This window comes from Lissotriton vulgaris, unplaced genomic scaffold (genome assembly GCF_964263255.1).
Source record: "Lissotriton vulgaris unplaced genomic scaffold, aLisVul1.2 SCAFFOLD_726, whole genome shotgun sequence".
In the NCBI taxonomy this organism is placed as follows: Eukaryota; Metazoa; Chordata; class Amphibia; order Caudata; family Salamandridae; genus Lissotriton; species Lissotriton vulgaris.
Window position 1 is genome coordinate 507,982 of NW_028243544.1, and position 18,450 is coordinate 526,431.

The 18,450-nt window shown below is 49.4% G+C and overlaps 1 protein-coding gene across 5 annotated transcripts in view; it reads left to right on the forward strand.

Annotated features, from left to right (window-relative positions):
- Nucleotides 1-18,450, forward strand: part of SPTAN1 (spectrin alpha, non-erythrocytic 1) — a 365,414-nt gene that overhangs the window by 180,205 nt on the left and 166,759 nt on the right. For 3 of the 5 annotated variants that reach the window (XM_086948611.1, XM_086948610.1, XM_086948614.1), the window contains exons 23-28: nt 1,259-1,318; nt 2,676-2,874; nt 3,373-3,477; nt 3,572-3,592; nt 4,879-4,914; nt 5,423-5,470. In XM_086948611.1, coding sequence (XP_086804737.1) covers nt 1,259-1,318; nt 2,676-2,874; nt 3,373-3,477; nt 3,572-3,592; nt 4,879-4,914; nt 5,423-5,470 — 469 coding nt within the window. The remainder of the gene's footprint in view (nt 1-1,258; nt 1,319-2,675; nt 2,875-3,372; nt 3,478-3,571; nt 3,593-4,878; nt 4,915-5,422; nt 5,471-18,450) is intronic. The other 2 variants (XM_086948613.1, XM_086948612.1) reach the window with 1 other exon arrangement.

The following is an 18,450-nucleotide window of genomic DNA, read 5'->3' on the forward strand; positions in this document are numbered from 1 at the left end:
CCACTGATCAGAGCCCATGCTAGTTTCCTATAACTGCTCGGCGTCTTCTTCCCTGGAAGCCATTTTAACAGCACCGCTCCTCTTTACTGCATTCATCTGTCATGGCTTGTCTTCTAACCCACTTATTCTCTTCTTTACCCCAATATTTTGCCTGAAATTCCTTTCTTACCTCCGCTTTGTGATGTCTGGTTTTCAATTGCACCTGACATAATGGATATTTTGTATGTGTTACTAGATGTCGGTTTGGCATGGGGACCGCACCTCATGTGATCTGTACTGCAGTTGACCTATAATTGTACCCCTATTCTTTATGTAGACCCATTTTCCAAGTGACACTTGTAGGATTAACTTACCAGAAGCTTAGGTGTGCTAGGACAGAGGATTTCGTTTTTTCAGCTTAGTTACAGCTCTCTCCATATGCAGGGTGTGGAGATGGTGAATCCTTTGGGGCAGCCTGGACATTTCTCAGGAGACTGGTCTTACATCGTGACCGCTACTAGTGGCCAGGCAGTTGTCCGGCGTAGCAAGTGCACGTTTGAAGGTGGGAGGCAGTGTGCAGGTGCGAAGCAGCTCCTGTGGGGGGAAGCTCAGTAACCATTGAGGCAATTGAGGGCTGACTTTACAGGTTTCATGGCAGTGTTGAAAGCTGACCATCTCTTGTGGGGTTTGCAGATCACAGGACTGATAAAACAGTGAGGGTTAGTTGTTGTGGCATAAGTTGAGCCTAGCTGCTTTGGCAGGCCTGTGGAATTGCACATTTATTGTCCCAGAGCAGACGTAATGCAGATGCGAAGTGATAGAACAGATGGTAGTGGGAAGAGGCGTGAAGCCGCCCCTACTGAGCAGAAGACTAGGATCTGTGCCTGTCATGGCTGGGTGCAGCTGTGCTTCTGGGATGACACGATGTGCTTGTGGCTGTATGGATAGAGGTGGGGTAACTGCTGTGCTGACCAGCAACAAACGGTTGGTGCATGTTGTCCACAGATGGCCTTAGTTTTCCTCCACCTGTTTTGTTAAGTCTTTTACTGGGTCACAGGTGCTCGCCAGGATCCCAGCCACAGCCGGGTTTGCCCTGTGCGTGCCATTTTCTTTGCTTCTTGAATGCCTTTCTACGTAATATTCCGTCTGCACTGTTAAACCTGCTCTGCACCTACTCCCCTGAAAGTCTCCCAACCACAGCACTGCTGCGAGCTTCTTTCCTTTTTGTTAATCTCACTAATTATTTTGCATGCCTTGCTGTGCTCCTCTGTCTGTGCAGGGCACCCGTAGCTAAGGAGGCCGGCAGCGTCTCTCTGCGCATGAAACAGGTTGAAGAACTGTGAGTAGAACCTGCTTTTTTTGCATCTGCCACCCCATGCTTCCTTTGTGTACCCTGTATAACCTTGTCTTCACGTTCACTGGCCTGCTCTGGGCTGTCGGCACCCCATTGCATACTGTGTTCAGGACTGGTGATAGCTGCCTTTGTGAGCTGGCGAGTGAGGCTGTGGTGCCATGCTTGCTGAAGCGTTGGTATCTGTAATGCATTGTGGGAGCCGCGGTGTCCTGGGTGTGGGTGGTGTCATGAAGGCGTAACGGCCAAGGTGTGCTCTACAAGGAAACTTCTCAAATGCTCTGCGACACGTGCAGTACAAAAACAATGTTTGGCTAATGTTAGGTGTGGTCCCTGTTGGTGGTATGCTTACCCGCTGTCGTTCCTGCCCAGGGTTGCTCACGCATTGCGTTACACTCTGCTTGCGTGGAGAAGTGTGGCTCACTTGTTAGAGCAGGCAGACCCTGAAGCAGAGGTCAGACCCGGGACCAGGGTTCGATTCCCGACGCGGCAGGGTGTTGAGCTCATATGTCCACGGACTCGATAATTCTCGCTTCGGTGCCTGACCTAATCATGGGTTCACACTCTGCAACTCTGGGCATTAAGCTTGCTTAATCTCCACAACGGCCCCCCCGCGGCGGGATGCATGGCTTTTACCTTGGGGATGCCCTGTAGGGGCTATCTCACAGGGAAAAACCAGGACGGGTTCCCAAGGCAAGCGCGGAGATACCCCTTCGGGGGTCGATTCTGGCGCTATATAAGAAATGTAATAATAATAACAGTCTTTTGGCTTCCTTTTCCTTGTATATTGGGCTAAAATCGGAAAATGCACTTGTTACCCCATTAGTCTTTAAAAGCAGAAGTGTTCGCTGCTTTTATCATCACTTCGCCAGGCTCCTCTGTGGTGATCTTTCTATAGCTTCGATGAGCCCGCGCTTTTCCCTACATTGCGTACAGCAAGTATTGTCATCTGCCCAGTCACACAATTCATCAGTTTCCAGACCTTTTCAGACAATTCCAGGAGTACCTCAGGAAAATGAACTGACTGTCTGCCCTTGTTCTACCCTTTGCTTCCTGTTTCCTTTGCGCCCTATCGTCTGCCTCTCTCCTCCACCTGGCTCCTCTCTTCCCTTGTCTCTTTTCCCTACTGGTCTGATCTTCCCTGCCCCTCATCTCCCCTTGTGCCATATTTCTACTCTGCTCCTCTCCTTCTGTGCCCCTCCTCTCTATCCTCCCCTCCTCCTGTGTCCCCTCATCGCTCTTCCTCTCCTTCTGTGTCCCCTCCTCTCTCCTCCTGTGTCCCCTCCTCTCTCCTCCTGTGTCACCTCCGCTCTGCTTCTCCCCTCTTGTTCGCTCTCTCCCTCAGGTATGGCTCTCTGATGGAAATGGGTGAAAAGCGCAAGGACATGCTGGAGAAAAGCTGCAAGAAGTTCATGGTCTTCCGTGAGGCCAATGAGCTGCAACAGTGGATCAATGAGAAGGAGGCTGCCTTAACCAATGAGGAGGTTGGGGCGGACTTGGAGCAGGTGGAGGTGCTGCAGAAGAAGTTTGACGACTTCCAGAAGGTGAGCATCCACTCCGCACCATGTCAGGCACACTGGCGGCTCATGCCTCAGCTTTTTCTTTTTTTGCAACATTTATTTGCTGATAAATATCACAATTACATTGTGACCAGCTGAAACTGGCAGGGGAGCAGTCGTACCCAGTATCCATACGAGGTCTGCAGTAGGAGCAGTACCACAATAAACCACGCCAGGCCAATGCGGGATCAACTGCAAACTCTCCAGACACACAACTTTACCTAATTAGCAGACGCAATATAAGACAGCCGGTCGTCTTACAAGAAGAGTGACTGGGTGGGAGGGAAGGGTCAGGGTGGTGGCAGGTGGGAGAGAGAAGGGCCAAGGGAGGAGTGGAATAACCAACAGTGTGGGTGAGTGAAGGCCTCTCCATTTCACAGCTGTAGCCTGATAAGACCGTGCGCTTTGGACACAATGATTGCTCTTGATGCAGACATGGGATGTGCCGGGACCGGACTTTTGACAGAGTGTTTTTTCTTTCAGGATTTAAAAGCCAACGAGTCTCGCCTGAAGGATATCAACAAGGTGGCCGATGACCTGGAGTCCGAGGGTCTCATCACTGAGGAGGTGCAGGCTGTGCAGCAGCAGGTGAGGCGTCTTCAGCTCCCTGCACATGACCTAGCATCCTTGCACGTGGTACCTTGGAAGCCTTCCTGACTGTTTCCTCTTTCTTACCTTTCAGGAAATGTATGCAGCACCACGGGTAAGTCGGTCGGTCTTGTCGGCCCCTTTCTGTCTGTATTGTCTGTCAAAGTTTTTTTAAAACTTTCAGATGATAGGAAAGTGCCCCTTTTTACATGACCCTCCTCCACCCCCCAATCCCCAAAGTTAAAATGATGCTGCTGTACCTCGACTCTAGCGCACTGGGCCTTGCTGTCCAGGCACCAGTGCATGTGCAGTTGCCTAATCCCTGAATGGCATAGTTAATTACTTAAGACCCTAGTATGTTGTGCTTCCGGTATCCAAAGCCAGTCATTTAAATGTCCCCAGTGGGACTGTAGCATTGGTTGCGCCACCACTGTCCTAGCAGAGTGAAAACAAGGCTGTTGGTCTGCCTTAGCAGCTGTTAAACTGCCTCCCCAACATGGTAAATTAACCCTTTTGCCAGGTCCAAACTTTCCTTTGTGATATCTAGAAGTCACCCCAAAGGAGGTCCTTCTAAGCCCATAGTAGTAGGCTGCTAATATTAAATCGACGTGTTGAGCCGAAACCTTAAACCTTGCATGTCCTGACAATAAACACTCACAATTGGCGTTTTTACTGTTGAAAGGCCAGTAGCCCCTTTGGCTAACATGGAGTTTCACTAATCCACGCAGTAAGTGGTACCCTTCATATGGAGCCACCAACTATGATACTTCAAGGTATCAAAATGTTACATTAAACCCAACTCCTTTCTGCGATCTGATTTAATGTACCTTTTAATACGAAGGTGACTTCAGAAAGTAAGCACTTTGTTTCCCAAACTCTGGTAGCCCTTTCCGGCAATCTGCAGCTCTTTTCCATCGAGGCAACATGCTATCCCCCTGCTAGGAAGTGTGAAGTGCCCCAAGGAACAGGTAACAAAGAGAACTGTTGGAGGGAGGAGGTGTGGTTTTCTCCAGCAGGATGACTAAAGGGGTGTGGCCACAGATGGCCTACCTTCATAGAGGCTACCACCTCAGAAAAGCGCATGCCGATCACACCCTGGCCTGCTCTCCTTCATATTATGGGGTGAGTAACATATTCCTTCTCCTGAGCGCCTGTGATTATCATCCATGCTACAGCTCTGGGTCAAAGACCAAGCTTCAATTATAGAATTGGATACATTTAAAGGAAATACAGTGACTGAGGTGGAGACCTGAATCTGTGCTTAGCTAATCTGAAAGAGTCAGTGAAGTGATAGTTTCCTTGACTTCCTGCATTGTTTGACAAGCTTTGGGGTTCTGTTCGGTTAGTCTTGGTTGAATTTGTGCTGCCTGCACTGTTTTCATTTCATGTTTTGCTTCACAGGACGACATGGATTCCAAGACTGCATCACCGTGGAAGGTGAGGATGTCTGCATTGGCCTCCCCGTGTTGGATAGTTTTTGCCCCCTGGGGGTGGAAGGGCAGCGCAGCGTTCAGGGTTCCTTTACGTGTCCATATAATGTACTTTTCAGTGTAAGGGCTGGGTGAGGATGTTGCATGAAGCAGTGATTTGATATTTGAAGCATCGTGGCTCGGTGGGAGAAGTGACATCAAAGTATGGAAAGGGAGGTTCTAGCACGGGGGAGGAAATGCAAACGGAACAAGAGCTTGAGGCAGAAGACCTGTGACATGTTCCTCGTTTTTATTACGTGTGTGATGATCAGCTTACCTGCTCTTGCTCACGATGCAGATGCTTACTTGCTGCTTGGCGTACCTGAAGTGTCCGAGCTGTGTGGTGAATGTGTGCCTGAGCCCTTCTGTTTGTTTCTGGTATATACCTTTGGGAGCCCTCTAGTAGGCTGTCTGGTGCTGAATTAATGCTTGACTCTGTCAGATTCTTTAAGCTCTGTTTACTTTCTTCCCTCTAGTCTGTTAAGATGGCTGTGCACTCAGTGGCAACCTTTAATTCCATCAAGGTAAGAATGATTTGATTAGATTCTGTATGTTGCATGTCGCTGCCTTCTTCAGGGTGTACAACTGCTGCTCGGGGGCGGGGGTCTGTTGTGGGAGCTCTGCTCCTGGAGGTGCTGGGAGACTTCTTAGTCAGCCAGGGTTTCCTGCTAGTGGGTGTGCTTCGTGGATCCTTGCGGATGTGCGCATTTCCCCTCCTATTCTGTTCCAAAGGCTGAAACCAATCCTGCAAACCATGACCTTTTTAGGAGGAGGATGGCGGAAGACTCCCCACAAATAGCCCATGGACTGGGGGAGATTCTGGACATACATAAAGGGATCCAGAAGCCTTGTACATTGGAATTTGAGAATAACTTTCCATTCCCCAGGTTGACGACTCCTGGAGGATATTTTTATAACTAAAAAGAGCAGAGCCTCAAATTCCCTGGTCACAAAGTTAATGGTTTGATGAGCACAGAAAAGATGACACTATACAAACTGCCAGGATCTTGGCCAAATGGGGTATTTCGAGCATTGTTAAATTTAAAATGAATTATTGCACATCTTATTTAAATGCTCTATATTATGCATGCTAGCAGGGCTTTGGAATTAATTCGGAGTGTGATTTTACACCCAATACGCAAGAAAGCACCCCAAAATGATCCCGGGAATTACAGAATAATTTGCCTATAAAGCAAATAAGCTAAATGGCATCTTGCTGTCTAAACTGGGGCTGGGACTGAGGAAGAGGTACTGATCCCATACATCAGATGGGGTTTGCCATGCTTGGTCTACATTAGTTTTGCAGCGTGAATCTTTCTGGATTCACTGTGCTGTGCATTATTCCGCCATTTTGTGGTTGGGTCCGGAATTGTAGTCTGTTTTCTCTTTTTTTTCGTGGCCCAGGTGAGCATCGACATACCACCATTTGGTGCCCTTTGTCACGTCGACGTGCGTCCTCCGGAAGCTCCCACCTTTGGTCGCCATCTTCAGATTCTTTTTTCTGCTGTTTGGTCTGGATCATTGCGTAGAGTTCCAGAGTTTTTTGGAAGAGGAATCACATAAATCTCAGAAAATCGACGAAAATAAAGTTTTTTGCTACACCGGACTACAGGTCGGGTAACCGGGACGACGAGGGAGAAGGTTTACGACAACGATCTCGATGCCCTACGAATAATGCGCTCGCAGGGGACTCCATGAGCGCAGGGATGGACAAAGCACCGTTCAAGTTTTGCACCAATTCCCACCACAAATACGTACAGAAGGACCAGCATCCAGTCTGCAACCTCTGCCTGCCGCTCGACCACAGAAGCGAAGACTGCAATGCGTGCTCGGCGTTTACACCAAAGACCCTCAGAGTAAGGGAGAGCCAGAGAAGGGCGAACCAACATACAGGGACAGGGGCCACCTCCATCGCTCCGAGACTTGGGCCTTTCCAGTGAAGAGGAGGACCACATTGCCAAAGGACGGGAGGACTGCACGGTCGTCAAGGTCCATAAGAAGTCGTTGAAGGAGGCAAGGGAGTCGTCAACCCCTAAACACTCGAGCAACACCCGAAAGGGTAAAGCTAAAGTCCAGAGCGACACTCGTAGAAGTGAACCTAAGTCCTCAAAGGGAGCATTGCTGCCGAAACACTTGACGAAGGCAACAGCTACCAAGGCCAGTCAGCCGAGCTGATCCTTCGAAATGGACTCCCAATCGTTGAAAGGCCTCGAAAAACCAAGATCATCAAAGGTTGCCTTCGAAAAGGACACCTCGTTGCCGAGAAAGGAAGGGCCGAAATCGTCGTCAACAGCCCCGAAGAGAGGCGCTCCAACCCTCGACACTGAACATGCCGCCAAGATGGAGAGGAAGAAGAAAAGGCTCGAGGCTGAAAGGGCGAGCATCCTGCTGCGGAAAAAGGACTTCGAAGAGAAGATGAGCCAATAAACCATCCCGCCGAAACCCGCGCTCTTAAGTCGAAAGAGACGAGGACGCTGAACCGCCGAAAACGCCCGAACGGGTCTAGGAACAGGGGGACTATGATTATTATTTCGAGGGAGAAGGCGACGAAGAGCTGCAATTCTACCGGGACTCGACGTCCTCGGAGGCACAAGACTTAAAATGGGAAGATCTCGATGCCGTATCACTGGAAGAAAGGGGTCGACACCTAGCCTTCGAGGCCCTCGCCACCAGACGACATAGGGATCTACAACATGGTTGTTCAAAAGGCTGCGCAGACGTATGGAGTGAAAATGGAAGAGGAAAAGCCCAAGACATGTTTTCTCCTGGAGACTTTACTGCCTCAACAAACTAGGAGACAATTCCTGCCCATGCTCACTAGTGCGCTGGATCAAGGAAGAGAGGCATTTAAGGAACCAGCAGCATGCAAGGCTGTGACTCCTGGAACGGAGAAGAAGTATAAACCTTCTTCAAAGGACCCTCCATACATCCAAGGGTCAGTACCAGCTGACTCCAAAATTGCAGCAACAGCTAGGAAAAGGGCCAATGTGCCCACTTATGCTGGACCACCTCCAGACAGGGAGAGTAGGAGGATGGACCTCGCAGAGAGAAAGGTGGAAAGAAATGCGGCAATCCATTGGCGCAGCGCAAACTCCAACGCCCTGATCAACAGGCACGCATACCAGCACTGGGATGAAGTGGGGCAGCTCCTAAAGCATCTACCAGACCAGTACCAATAAAGAGCAGCTCACCTGGTAGAAGAAGGCAAAAGCATGGCGAGTACATGCCTAAAATCAAATACAAAAGGGGGATTACATGGCAACTTTAGATTTAAAGGACACGTACTTAAACATCCCCATCAACCACAGGTACAAACACCTATTAAGGTTTGTGATCAACCAAAGTCACTACCAGTTCACAGTACTGGAATTCGGACTCCAATCCGCACAAAGGGTGTTTACAAAATGCCTAGCAGCTGTTGCAGCACATCTACGAAGGCAAGGAATACACGTATATCCCTACCTCAACGACTGGCTCGTAAAAGCAAGTTTGTACAGCCAATGCAAGCAACACATCCAGCAGGTCATACTAACACAACTGGGTTTCTCAATCCATTGGGAAAAATAGTCAACATAACCGGAGCAAATCAAGATATTCTTAGGGGCAGAGATCAACACCATTCAGGTCAAAGTGTTCCCCAGCAGGAAGAGAACATTGGCGATACTGAAGTAGACAAGTCATTTCCGCAAGGGGCAAGTTCTGACAGTGAGGACGGTGAGCAAGCTGATGGGAATGATGGTGTCTTGCATTCACCTAGTCCACAATATTCGACTACACACGAGGCCATTCCAGGAATGGATACAGCAGCAATGGTCACAGGCAACTGGGAGTTGGGAAGATCTAGTGGTTGTCACACACGCAGTGCATCAGGAAATAGCGTGGTGGAACAAGGAAAACATATCACAGGGGAAACCACACAACCAACTCAAGTGACCATCACGACGGGCGCCTACCAGCTGGGGTGGGGCGCGCACATGAACAAGCTAAAGGCGAGGGGGCTATGGTCGCATCAGGATGCGGTCAAGCACATCAATTACCTGGAGCTAAAGTCAATGTTCCTAGCCTTAAGCCTTTCAGAAACACTGCAAATAGACCTATTTGCAACACACCAAAATGCAAAATGCCAACACTTTGCATCCAGACAACCAGACTATCGGTCACAAGGGATTGCGCCATGGATAAGTTGGTCAAAGACATTTGCATACGCTTTTCCCCAGATACCGCTGATACACGAGGTACTCAGCAAATGCAGGATCAGCAACATGCCGCTGATACGAATAGCGCCTCAGTGACAATAGTAGAAATGGCGCAGGCACCAGCACACAGATTCCCAAAACGAAGGGACCTTTTAACAATGCAGAACGGAAGGGTGCTACACTCGGAGCCAGAGAGCCTCAGTCTAGCGGCTTGGCTCCTGAGGACTTGGAGTTTGCACACCTCAAGCTACCGGCGAGCGCAATGGCAGTGCTCAGGGAAGCAAGAAGACCTACCACAAGAAAATGCTACGTAGCCCAATGGAATAGATTCTCCGAAAGGTGCATTAGGGAGGAACTGCAAAGGAAAATTACAAGGGAGCCAACGGGACTCGAACACTAGTGTACTTTTAAGAAGGCATGCCTGACTCCGTATATCTGGGTTTAAATCTGAGGTTCAAATCTCTATTTGAAATACCCCATTCAATAAAGAACATCCATTTGTCCCAGTAGTAGATTCTTCACTTGAAAATATGAAGAAAGATACTGAGGTAGCCAAATCTATGGGAGCCCTTCAGTCCACACAGGGTTGTGCCTCCTTTCGATGCTCCTTTTACTGAGGAGGTTTCAAGAATACCTCATCAGAAGCCACCTCCACCTATTTGGGCAAATACCAACCATCTTCATCTAGGGGTTATTTCAGAGGAGGTTACAGGGGTAACAACGGTAAAGGCAGGGGTTCAAACACACCCACATCTCCCCTGCCAACACGAAGCAGTGACTTACCTTCACTTCCCACCGACCACTTGCCACCTGTCTGGGGAGACTGTCAGATTTTCTAACAATCTGACAATAACAGACAATTGGTTACTCCAAATTATCTGTTCTGGTTACTGCCTGGAATTTATCAACACACCTCCAAATATTCCACCAAGGACACTCAAACTCACCAAATCATAAACACCGCCTCAAACAAGAGGTTCAGTCTTTACTTCTAAACGCGACTACAAAGCCTGTACCGCCCCAACATCACGGGTCGAGCGTATACTCCTTTTTTCCAAATTCCCCAAAAAGATGATTCTCTCGGACCAATTTTAGATCTCGGAGAACTCAACTGGTACATTCAGTCAGACCATTTCCACATGGTGACACTTCAACATGTACTTCCTCTACTACAGAAAGGCGACTTTCTAACTACTCTAGATCTAAAAGATGCCTACTTTCATATACCAGTTCACCCTGCTCATTGCAAATTCCTCTGGTTTGTGGTAGCGGCCCAAACACGATCAGTTCTGGGTACTCCCATTTGGTGTCACCACCGCCCCCGAGTCTTCACAAAGTCTCTGTCAGTAGTAGGGGCTCACCTATTGAGACAAAGCATCCACGTCTTCCTGTACTTGGACATCTGGCTCATCAAAGCCAATACGTACCAGCAATGTCTGCAGCCCACTTTCAGGACAATTCAGTTACTCCATCAACTAGGGTTCACAATCAATGTGCCAAAGTCACATCTCCAACCAGCCAATACAAAGGACTACCTAGGAGCCACAATAGATACTCAAAAAACTCTCGCTTTTCCCACCTCAGCCAGAATTCGAAATTTTCCGGCTTTAGTTCTCCGCTTTCAATCCAACCATTGGATTCCAGCTCGAACGTACATGCAGCTACTGGGAATGATGTCATCCTGCATCATGGTCGTTCCCCATGCCAGACTGCACATGCGTCCACTTCAAGAATGCCAAGCCAGTCAGTGGAACCAGTCACAAGGTCTATTGACCGATCTAGTGTTGGTAAGCGGCCGTACTCCTCGCTCTCTGCAGTGGTGGAACACACACAATTTATCAAAAGGATGGCCGTTCATAGACCCGGTTCCACAGATAGTTCAGACAGCGGATGCTTCCCTCACTGGCTTGGGAGCTCATCTGCAACAGCACTCCATGGAAGGCTTTTGGAGCCAACAACAGAAGTTGCTCCACATCAATCCCCGAGAGCTGCTTGCAATATTCCTAGCACTCAAGGCGTTCCAAACTCACCTAGAGAGCAAAGCTGTCCTAATTCGTACAAATAACAAGAAACAGGGGGAACGCACTCTCCAACTGTCCCAGTTAGCCAAAGAAATCTGGAGGTGGGTGTAGGAAAGTGGGTTTCTGTTGAAGTAAGCCCGCCCAACCCTCCCCTAATTTTTTGGAAGACTACTGAAGCACTTTGACTTGATGTGCCCTGGGTCCCTGACAAATCAAATTCCCAGGGCCTATGTTCTTTCCCCAAAACTAACCCCATTGGAATCTCTGGCCACAGGTCAGCCCTTGGTAAATGGTACCACAGGTACCCAGGGCACTTATAACGAGTGCAGGACTTATTGTGCCATCCTTAGAGGTCCTGTACCCTGATACTCACACACTGCCATTGCAGGCTGCGTGTTGTGGTGCAGAACAAAGTGAAGAGTCGACATGGCACACATCTCTGTGAGCCAACCCACTGCCTTGGCATAGGTCAGTCACCCCTCTAGCTGGGTGCACTATACCAGTGATGAGGGTACAGGTGCATGAGCCCTGTACCCCTACATTGTTTAAGTCCAATCTTAGACATTGTAAGTGCAGTGCTGCCATTAAGATTATATGGTGCTGGGAGTTACACATTACGTACTCCACAGCACTATAATGTCTACACTGAAAACTGGGAAGATTGGTATCAAACTTCTCAGCACATGTAACCCACACTGATGCCAGTGTGAGATTAAATTTTTTTTATAATTTTTTATTGAAACAAAAAGCAGAGTCCGCATCCAATAGTCATTCGATACATTACAGAATCAATACAGTGGGCATTTACGTCGTGAAAACATATCACGTCAAGGATTATTGCGGCGCTGAGGTCCAGCCTTGTCCATGGCCATATCAGTTGTGGGGGAACGACCGATCTCACCCCTATATGTATTCCACTGTCCCCACTTGTCCCATTTCTTGGGACACCCCCTGACCTTATACACTGTTTTCTCCGCAATCATGCATCTGTCCATCTCCGCCACCCATCCCACTAGTAGTGGCCCCTGTGAGGCGCCCCATTGCATCGCCACTGCGCGCTTCACCAGCAGAAAACCCGAAGCCACCCACTGGAGCTCTATTTCAGTCAGGTCTGTGGGGCCCCATATGTTGAGGAGCCCCCCTTTAGGTGACAAGGGGACGGTCTTTCCCAGTGCATCAGTCATTTTCTGGGTCGCTCTCTCCCATAGTTGCTGAATTACAGGACAGTCCCACAGGATATGATTAAAGGAGCCTGATAAAAGGAGCCTGTGAGTCCGCAACCTCGGAGACCGAGATAGTCAGGACGCCTGCCTATCTTAGCTAAGAGGGGAGCAGACATATATGCCCTATGCAGGACTTTCAGCTGGATCGGTCTGAAACGATGATTGATCGCAGTTTCCCTGGGGGACATCAGTGCTGACCTCCATTCTTCATCTTCTAGGTGTCCTACGTCTGCCCCTTGTCTCGCAGGGTCTGGAAGGAGTCAGGCATGTTGTTGCACAGTTTGCGATAGGTGTGTGATATTGCCTTAGCCTGAAGGGGCTCTGGGAGCAATCTGTCCTCGAGGGGTGAGGCCACTGGAAGGGAGGAAAGATCAGATAGGTTTGTGAGAATAGCATGTTTAATTTGAAGGTATCGGAAGGCCTCGCCCTGGGTTAAAGCGTGTTTCTGTTGAAGGTCGTTGAAGGTCAATAATTTCCCTTTGGGAATCATGTCACCCAGTGTGGATATGCCTTTTGTATCCCATTTATCAAACCCCATCTGGTAACAAAGGGAGCAGAGTTTTTGGGATGCCCAGAGCGGTGTGGCCTTGGTGAAAGTGCCAGACCACCCCATACTCTTATTGGCACGGTGCCATATAGCTATTGTTTGTCATGGGACCTACGTATCGATTACGGGGAGGTTTGCCATATAGGGCTCCCAGGTAACCCTCTTGTCCCGTTTGGTAGCGTTCTAGGTGAAAGGCCGGGTTGGTAGGCGGCCCGGTGAGCCATTGATTAGTAGCCACTAATTGGGAAGCCCAGTAGTAAAGGCGCATATTTGGTAAGGCGATACCCCCATCATACCACCCCTAGGTAAGTTTATGAAGAGCTATACGGGGTTTCTTACTGTCCCACAACAGGAGGCGAAGGTCTCCCTCTAATGCGCGAAAGTAGGAATCAGCCACAGGAAAGGTGTAGTTTTGATGGACATATAGAAACCGCGGGAGCGGCAACATTTTAAAAACAGCTGCCCTGCCGGGGAGGGACAAAGGTAGTGAGCGCCAATGGGATAGATCACTGTGGAGCTTCTGTAGTGGGCCCTTTAAATTACGGTCGTAGAATATTTTGGGATCTGGGGTAACAAAGATTCTGAGGTACTTAAACCCATCTTGGGCTATGGAAATAGAGAATCCTCGTGGGAGGGTGGGCGGAGGACCATGCAAAACGAAGAGCACCGATTTGGACCAGTTGATTGAGAAAACAGAATATTTACCGAAATTGGTGCTGACATGCAGCAGACTATTAATGGAAAATCTAGGGGAGGAGACGTAGACAAGGATATCGTCAGCATAGAGAGAGATTTTATCAATCGTGTCCTCGCTCCATTCGAAGACCCCTAATAGAGGCATCTGTTCGGATCCAGTGGGCTAATGGTTCTAGGGTGAGCGCAAATAACAGCGGGGAGAGGGAGCAACCTTGTCTGCTCCCCCTGCGGAGCTCAAATTGTCTGGAAGTGTGGTTATTAACTCGTACCTGACCTACCAAATCTGTATAGAGCAGTCTGATCCATCGAATAAATTTAGGTCCGAAACCAAAGCATTCCAGGACTTCAAAGAGGTAAGACCATTCTATCGAATCGAATGCCATTGTGGCGTCAAGGGAAAGTATTGCGGCGTCCTCTTGTATATATGGCTGCCGACCTAGAACATTGTTCACCCTACGGAGGTTCAGGGCCGTGTTGCGACCCGGGAGGAATCCCGATTGATCGTCATGTATTAAGGAGGGGGAGAACTGTAAGGAGCCTAGTAGCTAGGAGTTTAGCCAGAATCTTAACTTCGGCACTTATTAGAGAAATCGGCCTATAGGAGCCGCAATCTGTGGTTGGTTTAGTTGGTTTGTGAATCATGACAATGGAAGCCAGCCGCTGATCGAGCGGCAGGCTGCCCCGTCGCGGCATTCTTCAAACATGTTCTTTAGATGAGGGAGTACTCCTTGGGTCATTCCTTTCAGAAATTCAATGGGAACGCCGTTAGGTCCCATGGCCTTGCCGGATTTTATGGTGAAAATCGCATTCCCAATCTCTTCAACCGTGAGGTCTGCCTCCAGTTCCTCCCTATCAGTCTCAGATAGAGTGGGCAAGTGCATTTTGCTAGGAGTTGCCGAGACTCCTCCGCCGTGTACCGCGCTCTAGCCGAATAAATCTGTTCTAAGTGGTCCGCAAAGGCCTCTGTTACCTCCTGCGGATCCGTGATACGTGTGTCATCTGGACGAACAAGCATTGGGACCCATCTGGTGCCTTCTTCGCGTTGTTCAAGCCAAGCCAGCATTTTGCCCACTCTCTCCCAGTTCATAGACTCGGTGGCGAGTCTTAATGAGTTTAGCTTGTGCCTTTTCTTGGGCCAGTGTTTTGTATTCAAGCTGTTTGGTTTGGAGACGGCTAGCCGTATCTTCGGATTGGTTATCGTTGTGGGCCGATTCTAGGCGAAGCAAGTCGGTTTCAACCTGGAGAAGCTGTTCACTCTGGTTGTGCATGTACCCGGCTCAAGAGCCAGCACTCTACCCTTGATAACAGCTTTATAAGCCTCCCAGATCGTGACAGACGATTGCACCGACCCAACGTTCTCGGCAAAATAATACTCTGTGTGTTCAAGCAGGCTGTCTTTAATGTCAGGGATTTTCAGGAGTCATGGGTTTATAATTATGGGTCCTCGGGTGACTTGTTGGTGGTATGTGAGCTCAATAGCAAGAGGGGAGTTGTCCGAAATACCCCGAGGGAGTCCGCTTGGACGTCGGAAGAACCAGACGTCAGTTGTAGGGCAAAAAAATAGTCAATGCAAGACATACTATTGTGTGCATTTGAATAGTGTGTGAGGTAGGAAGTGTCAGGGTGATATGTTCGCCATATGTCCTCTAATCCTATCGCCTGTGTAAAGTCCAGAAGGTCCGATCCCAGCCTATGGGAGCTACGCTGGGGGTGTCTGTCAATCGCATCATTCATTGTCATATTGAAATCCCCACCTATAATCAGCGTGCTCTGTGGGAGATCTGCCAATGTGAGATTTAATGAAAAATGCACACAGAGGGCATCTTAGAGATGCCCCCTGAAAACTAACCTCCCAATTGTGTCCAGGCTGACTGGCTGCTTTCAGCTGCCACCAACAGTTATGTTTCTGGACCCCTGGGTTGAGCGACTGCTGTTCTCTGGGGCCTGAAACAATGCACATCCTGGGATGAGGTAGAAAGCCTCCTCCCCCAGGATGGACAGGGTTCACAAAGGGGAACATTCAAATGCTTGCCGCCTTTGTGAGCTTCCCCAGGCAACTTGCTGCTTTCCCCAACTGGTCCCCACTGGCTCTGACCCCCACTTGGAGCGGGAGAACCGGCAGGAAAACCAAGTGAGGAAGACGGTGTGCCCACCTCTGCCAACTCCACCCCTCGGGTGGGGGAGGCGAGATGAAGCACAATTCTCAGTCCATGCCATCATGCAGATGGGGGGACTCGGCCAAACAAGGAACGGCTCATGTCCCCCTCCCACTGGAGGATGGTGTAATAGGGGGTGTACTCACCCCAGGGAAAGGACCCATTTGTCCTTAACTTTTACCTACCTGTAACACCCCTAAATCTAGTATTTAGGGGCACCTCTGAACCATGCTTCCTCAGACAAGAAACTACAAGAAGGACCGAACAGCTGTGCTGTAGCTAACAAGAGGAAGACGCCCACTGACTTGGCCTCCGCCTTGCCGCCCTGTCTCGAAACTGCTCCTGCAAAACCCTGGTGTGTCCTGTAGCTACTCTAGAAATCAAATTGGGAGTGAAGAAGGAAAAAGTTGAATCATCCTCCTCTCAATACTGTTTTACAACCTCTAAAACCCTGGAGGACCTGCCTGCTTCAACCACAAAGAGTTTGTCTCCTGTGAACACCGGATTTGTTCATCTGTAATCTCTGGCCTTGGCTGGAAACCGCGAATCCGCACCACTCTGCACCTGCCGTCCATGGCCCAAGATCGAGCGGGCAAACAACATGAGGAGGTCACCCCGGTGATCCTGACCCGAGGTCCGGCAATCCCTGACCTGCCTAAAGCCGACGCCTGCAGCCTAAATCCGGAAGGTCCCATCTCCCCTAACTGCAACCAGGAGCTGGTAAGCACCCCTGCACTAGACACCCAACGGCCTTGTGTGTTCAAACCGACGGTGTCTAACCAACCCCCAACTTACCTCCTTGAAGTGGTGGTCACACACATAAGACCTTTGTGTCCAAGCCTGCAGTGCCTTTGCAAACAGGAGGTTCCCCATTGAAAACAGAGCGCCCGACGTTGAAACAGCACCGTGCACCCGGCCGCCCTAGTGCTGCTGAGGGTGCACCTTTGGTGCTGCTTTGTTTCCCCATTTACCTTGAGTTAAAGTCCAGGAGCTTTGCTCCCACAACCAAGTGGCCTGCTAGTCAGCAGCCACTAACAGGACGCCCTCTTTCCCCCGTTGGATAACATTGGGCCTCAGCACCCGGCTGCCCTAGTGCTGCTGAGGGTGTAACAAGAGTGCATCCTTGAGTGCCCAACGACCCCAGTCAGACCCTCCAGGGTTTCGCGATTTCGCGGTTTGACGCGTAATCGGCACTTTTGTAAAAATGCCGCCATTTTTACATAAGTGCATGCGAAAATGTAGGAGGTGGGGAATGTGAACTCATCTGCAGATTATGGCTTGTCAGCACAACTCCTGTGCCAACAAGCCTCTTATAATCTACATGCCAGGAACTGCACAACGCATATGAGTCTTACTTTACAATATTTCATAGTCCATGTAGGATAGTAGGGTCTGCAATCCTATGGTCACCCCAGATTTTTGCTTTTTGCTTCACTGGTTTACGACTTTCCCTGGCTGTGGGCCTGCTAATCAGACCCACAGCCTAGCTGTTCTCTCTCTAAATTGACATCCATGTACTTTAGGTGCATTTACCAATTGGTATCGGGTCACTCTTGTAAATCCTTGTACAGTGTACCATAGTTACCCAGGGCATAAGTGTACCCAAGGCCTACCAGGGGCTGCAGCATGTATTGTGCCACCCCTGGCTGGCCATCCAAATCTGACACAACTGGCTGATCAATCAGCTGGGGCAAGGTGGTGTAATCGCCCTTTGCTTTAGATATAGTATACCTATATCTCACCCTAAAATGGACACATATACTCCTATAAGTCACTCCTATGGCAGGCCTTAACAATCCTGGAGGCAGAGTGCTTGGAATTATGTGAGATGGTGCTCTAGCATGAGCTGAGCCTGTCTGCAGCTTTCGGAACCAAGTCCTTTAGCTGTTTCCATGATAATGCTATACCATACACTCTTAAGTGCATTATAATCCTCGCGGTTATTGCTAACTTTGGCATAGCATTATCAAAACATGTCGAGTAAGGTGTCATACGAATTGGAATACTACCCCCTCGCCAATTCTGGCGACGGGGATAGCATTCCACCCTTTTAGAGGGACACAACATGTATGTAACTGTGAACCCCGGTTAAAGTTAACTCGAGCCTCAGCATCACAAAATGGATGCTACCACCACAGACACAAGTCTGACCTCCTGCTGCTGGGAGTCCTTCCAGCGAGGGAGGCCTGGACAAAGGGTTTCCTACCTTGGGAGGTGCTAGCACCACCCCAGACAGGATTTTGTGTATTGGGTAGGACAGGCCTGAAAGGAATGAGACATGCCTGGGGCACACAAGGTGTCCCTGTGCATACCCCGGTTCAAACCAGTTGCTGGGGCACTCCAGCCCCAGCTCTGGCGCGAAACCGGACAAAGGATAGGGGGTGTAACCACCCCCCTTCCTGGTCCCACACATAGGAGGGACCTAGTCGCAGTACAGCCCCCTTTAGGAGAATAAAGGTAGGAGCTGGTCCAATTCCAAATCAGATTATCCTGAATTGAATCTACAAGAAGAAACTCTGGACTTCGACGTTCTGCTCCACAGAAGACTGAAGAAATCTCCCTTGTGGCCAAGGAGTGACCACCCTGCACAAGCAGGCACCATCAAGCGTTCCAGCGGTTCACTTTGTTGTCTTCCCTGGTGGATCCAGACTTCAGAGCCCGACTA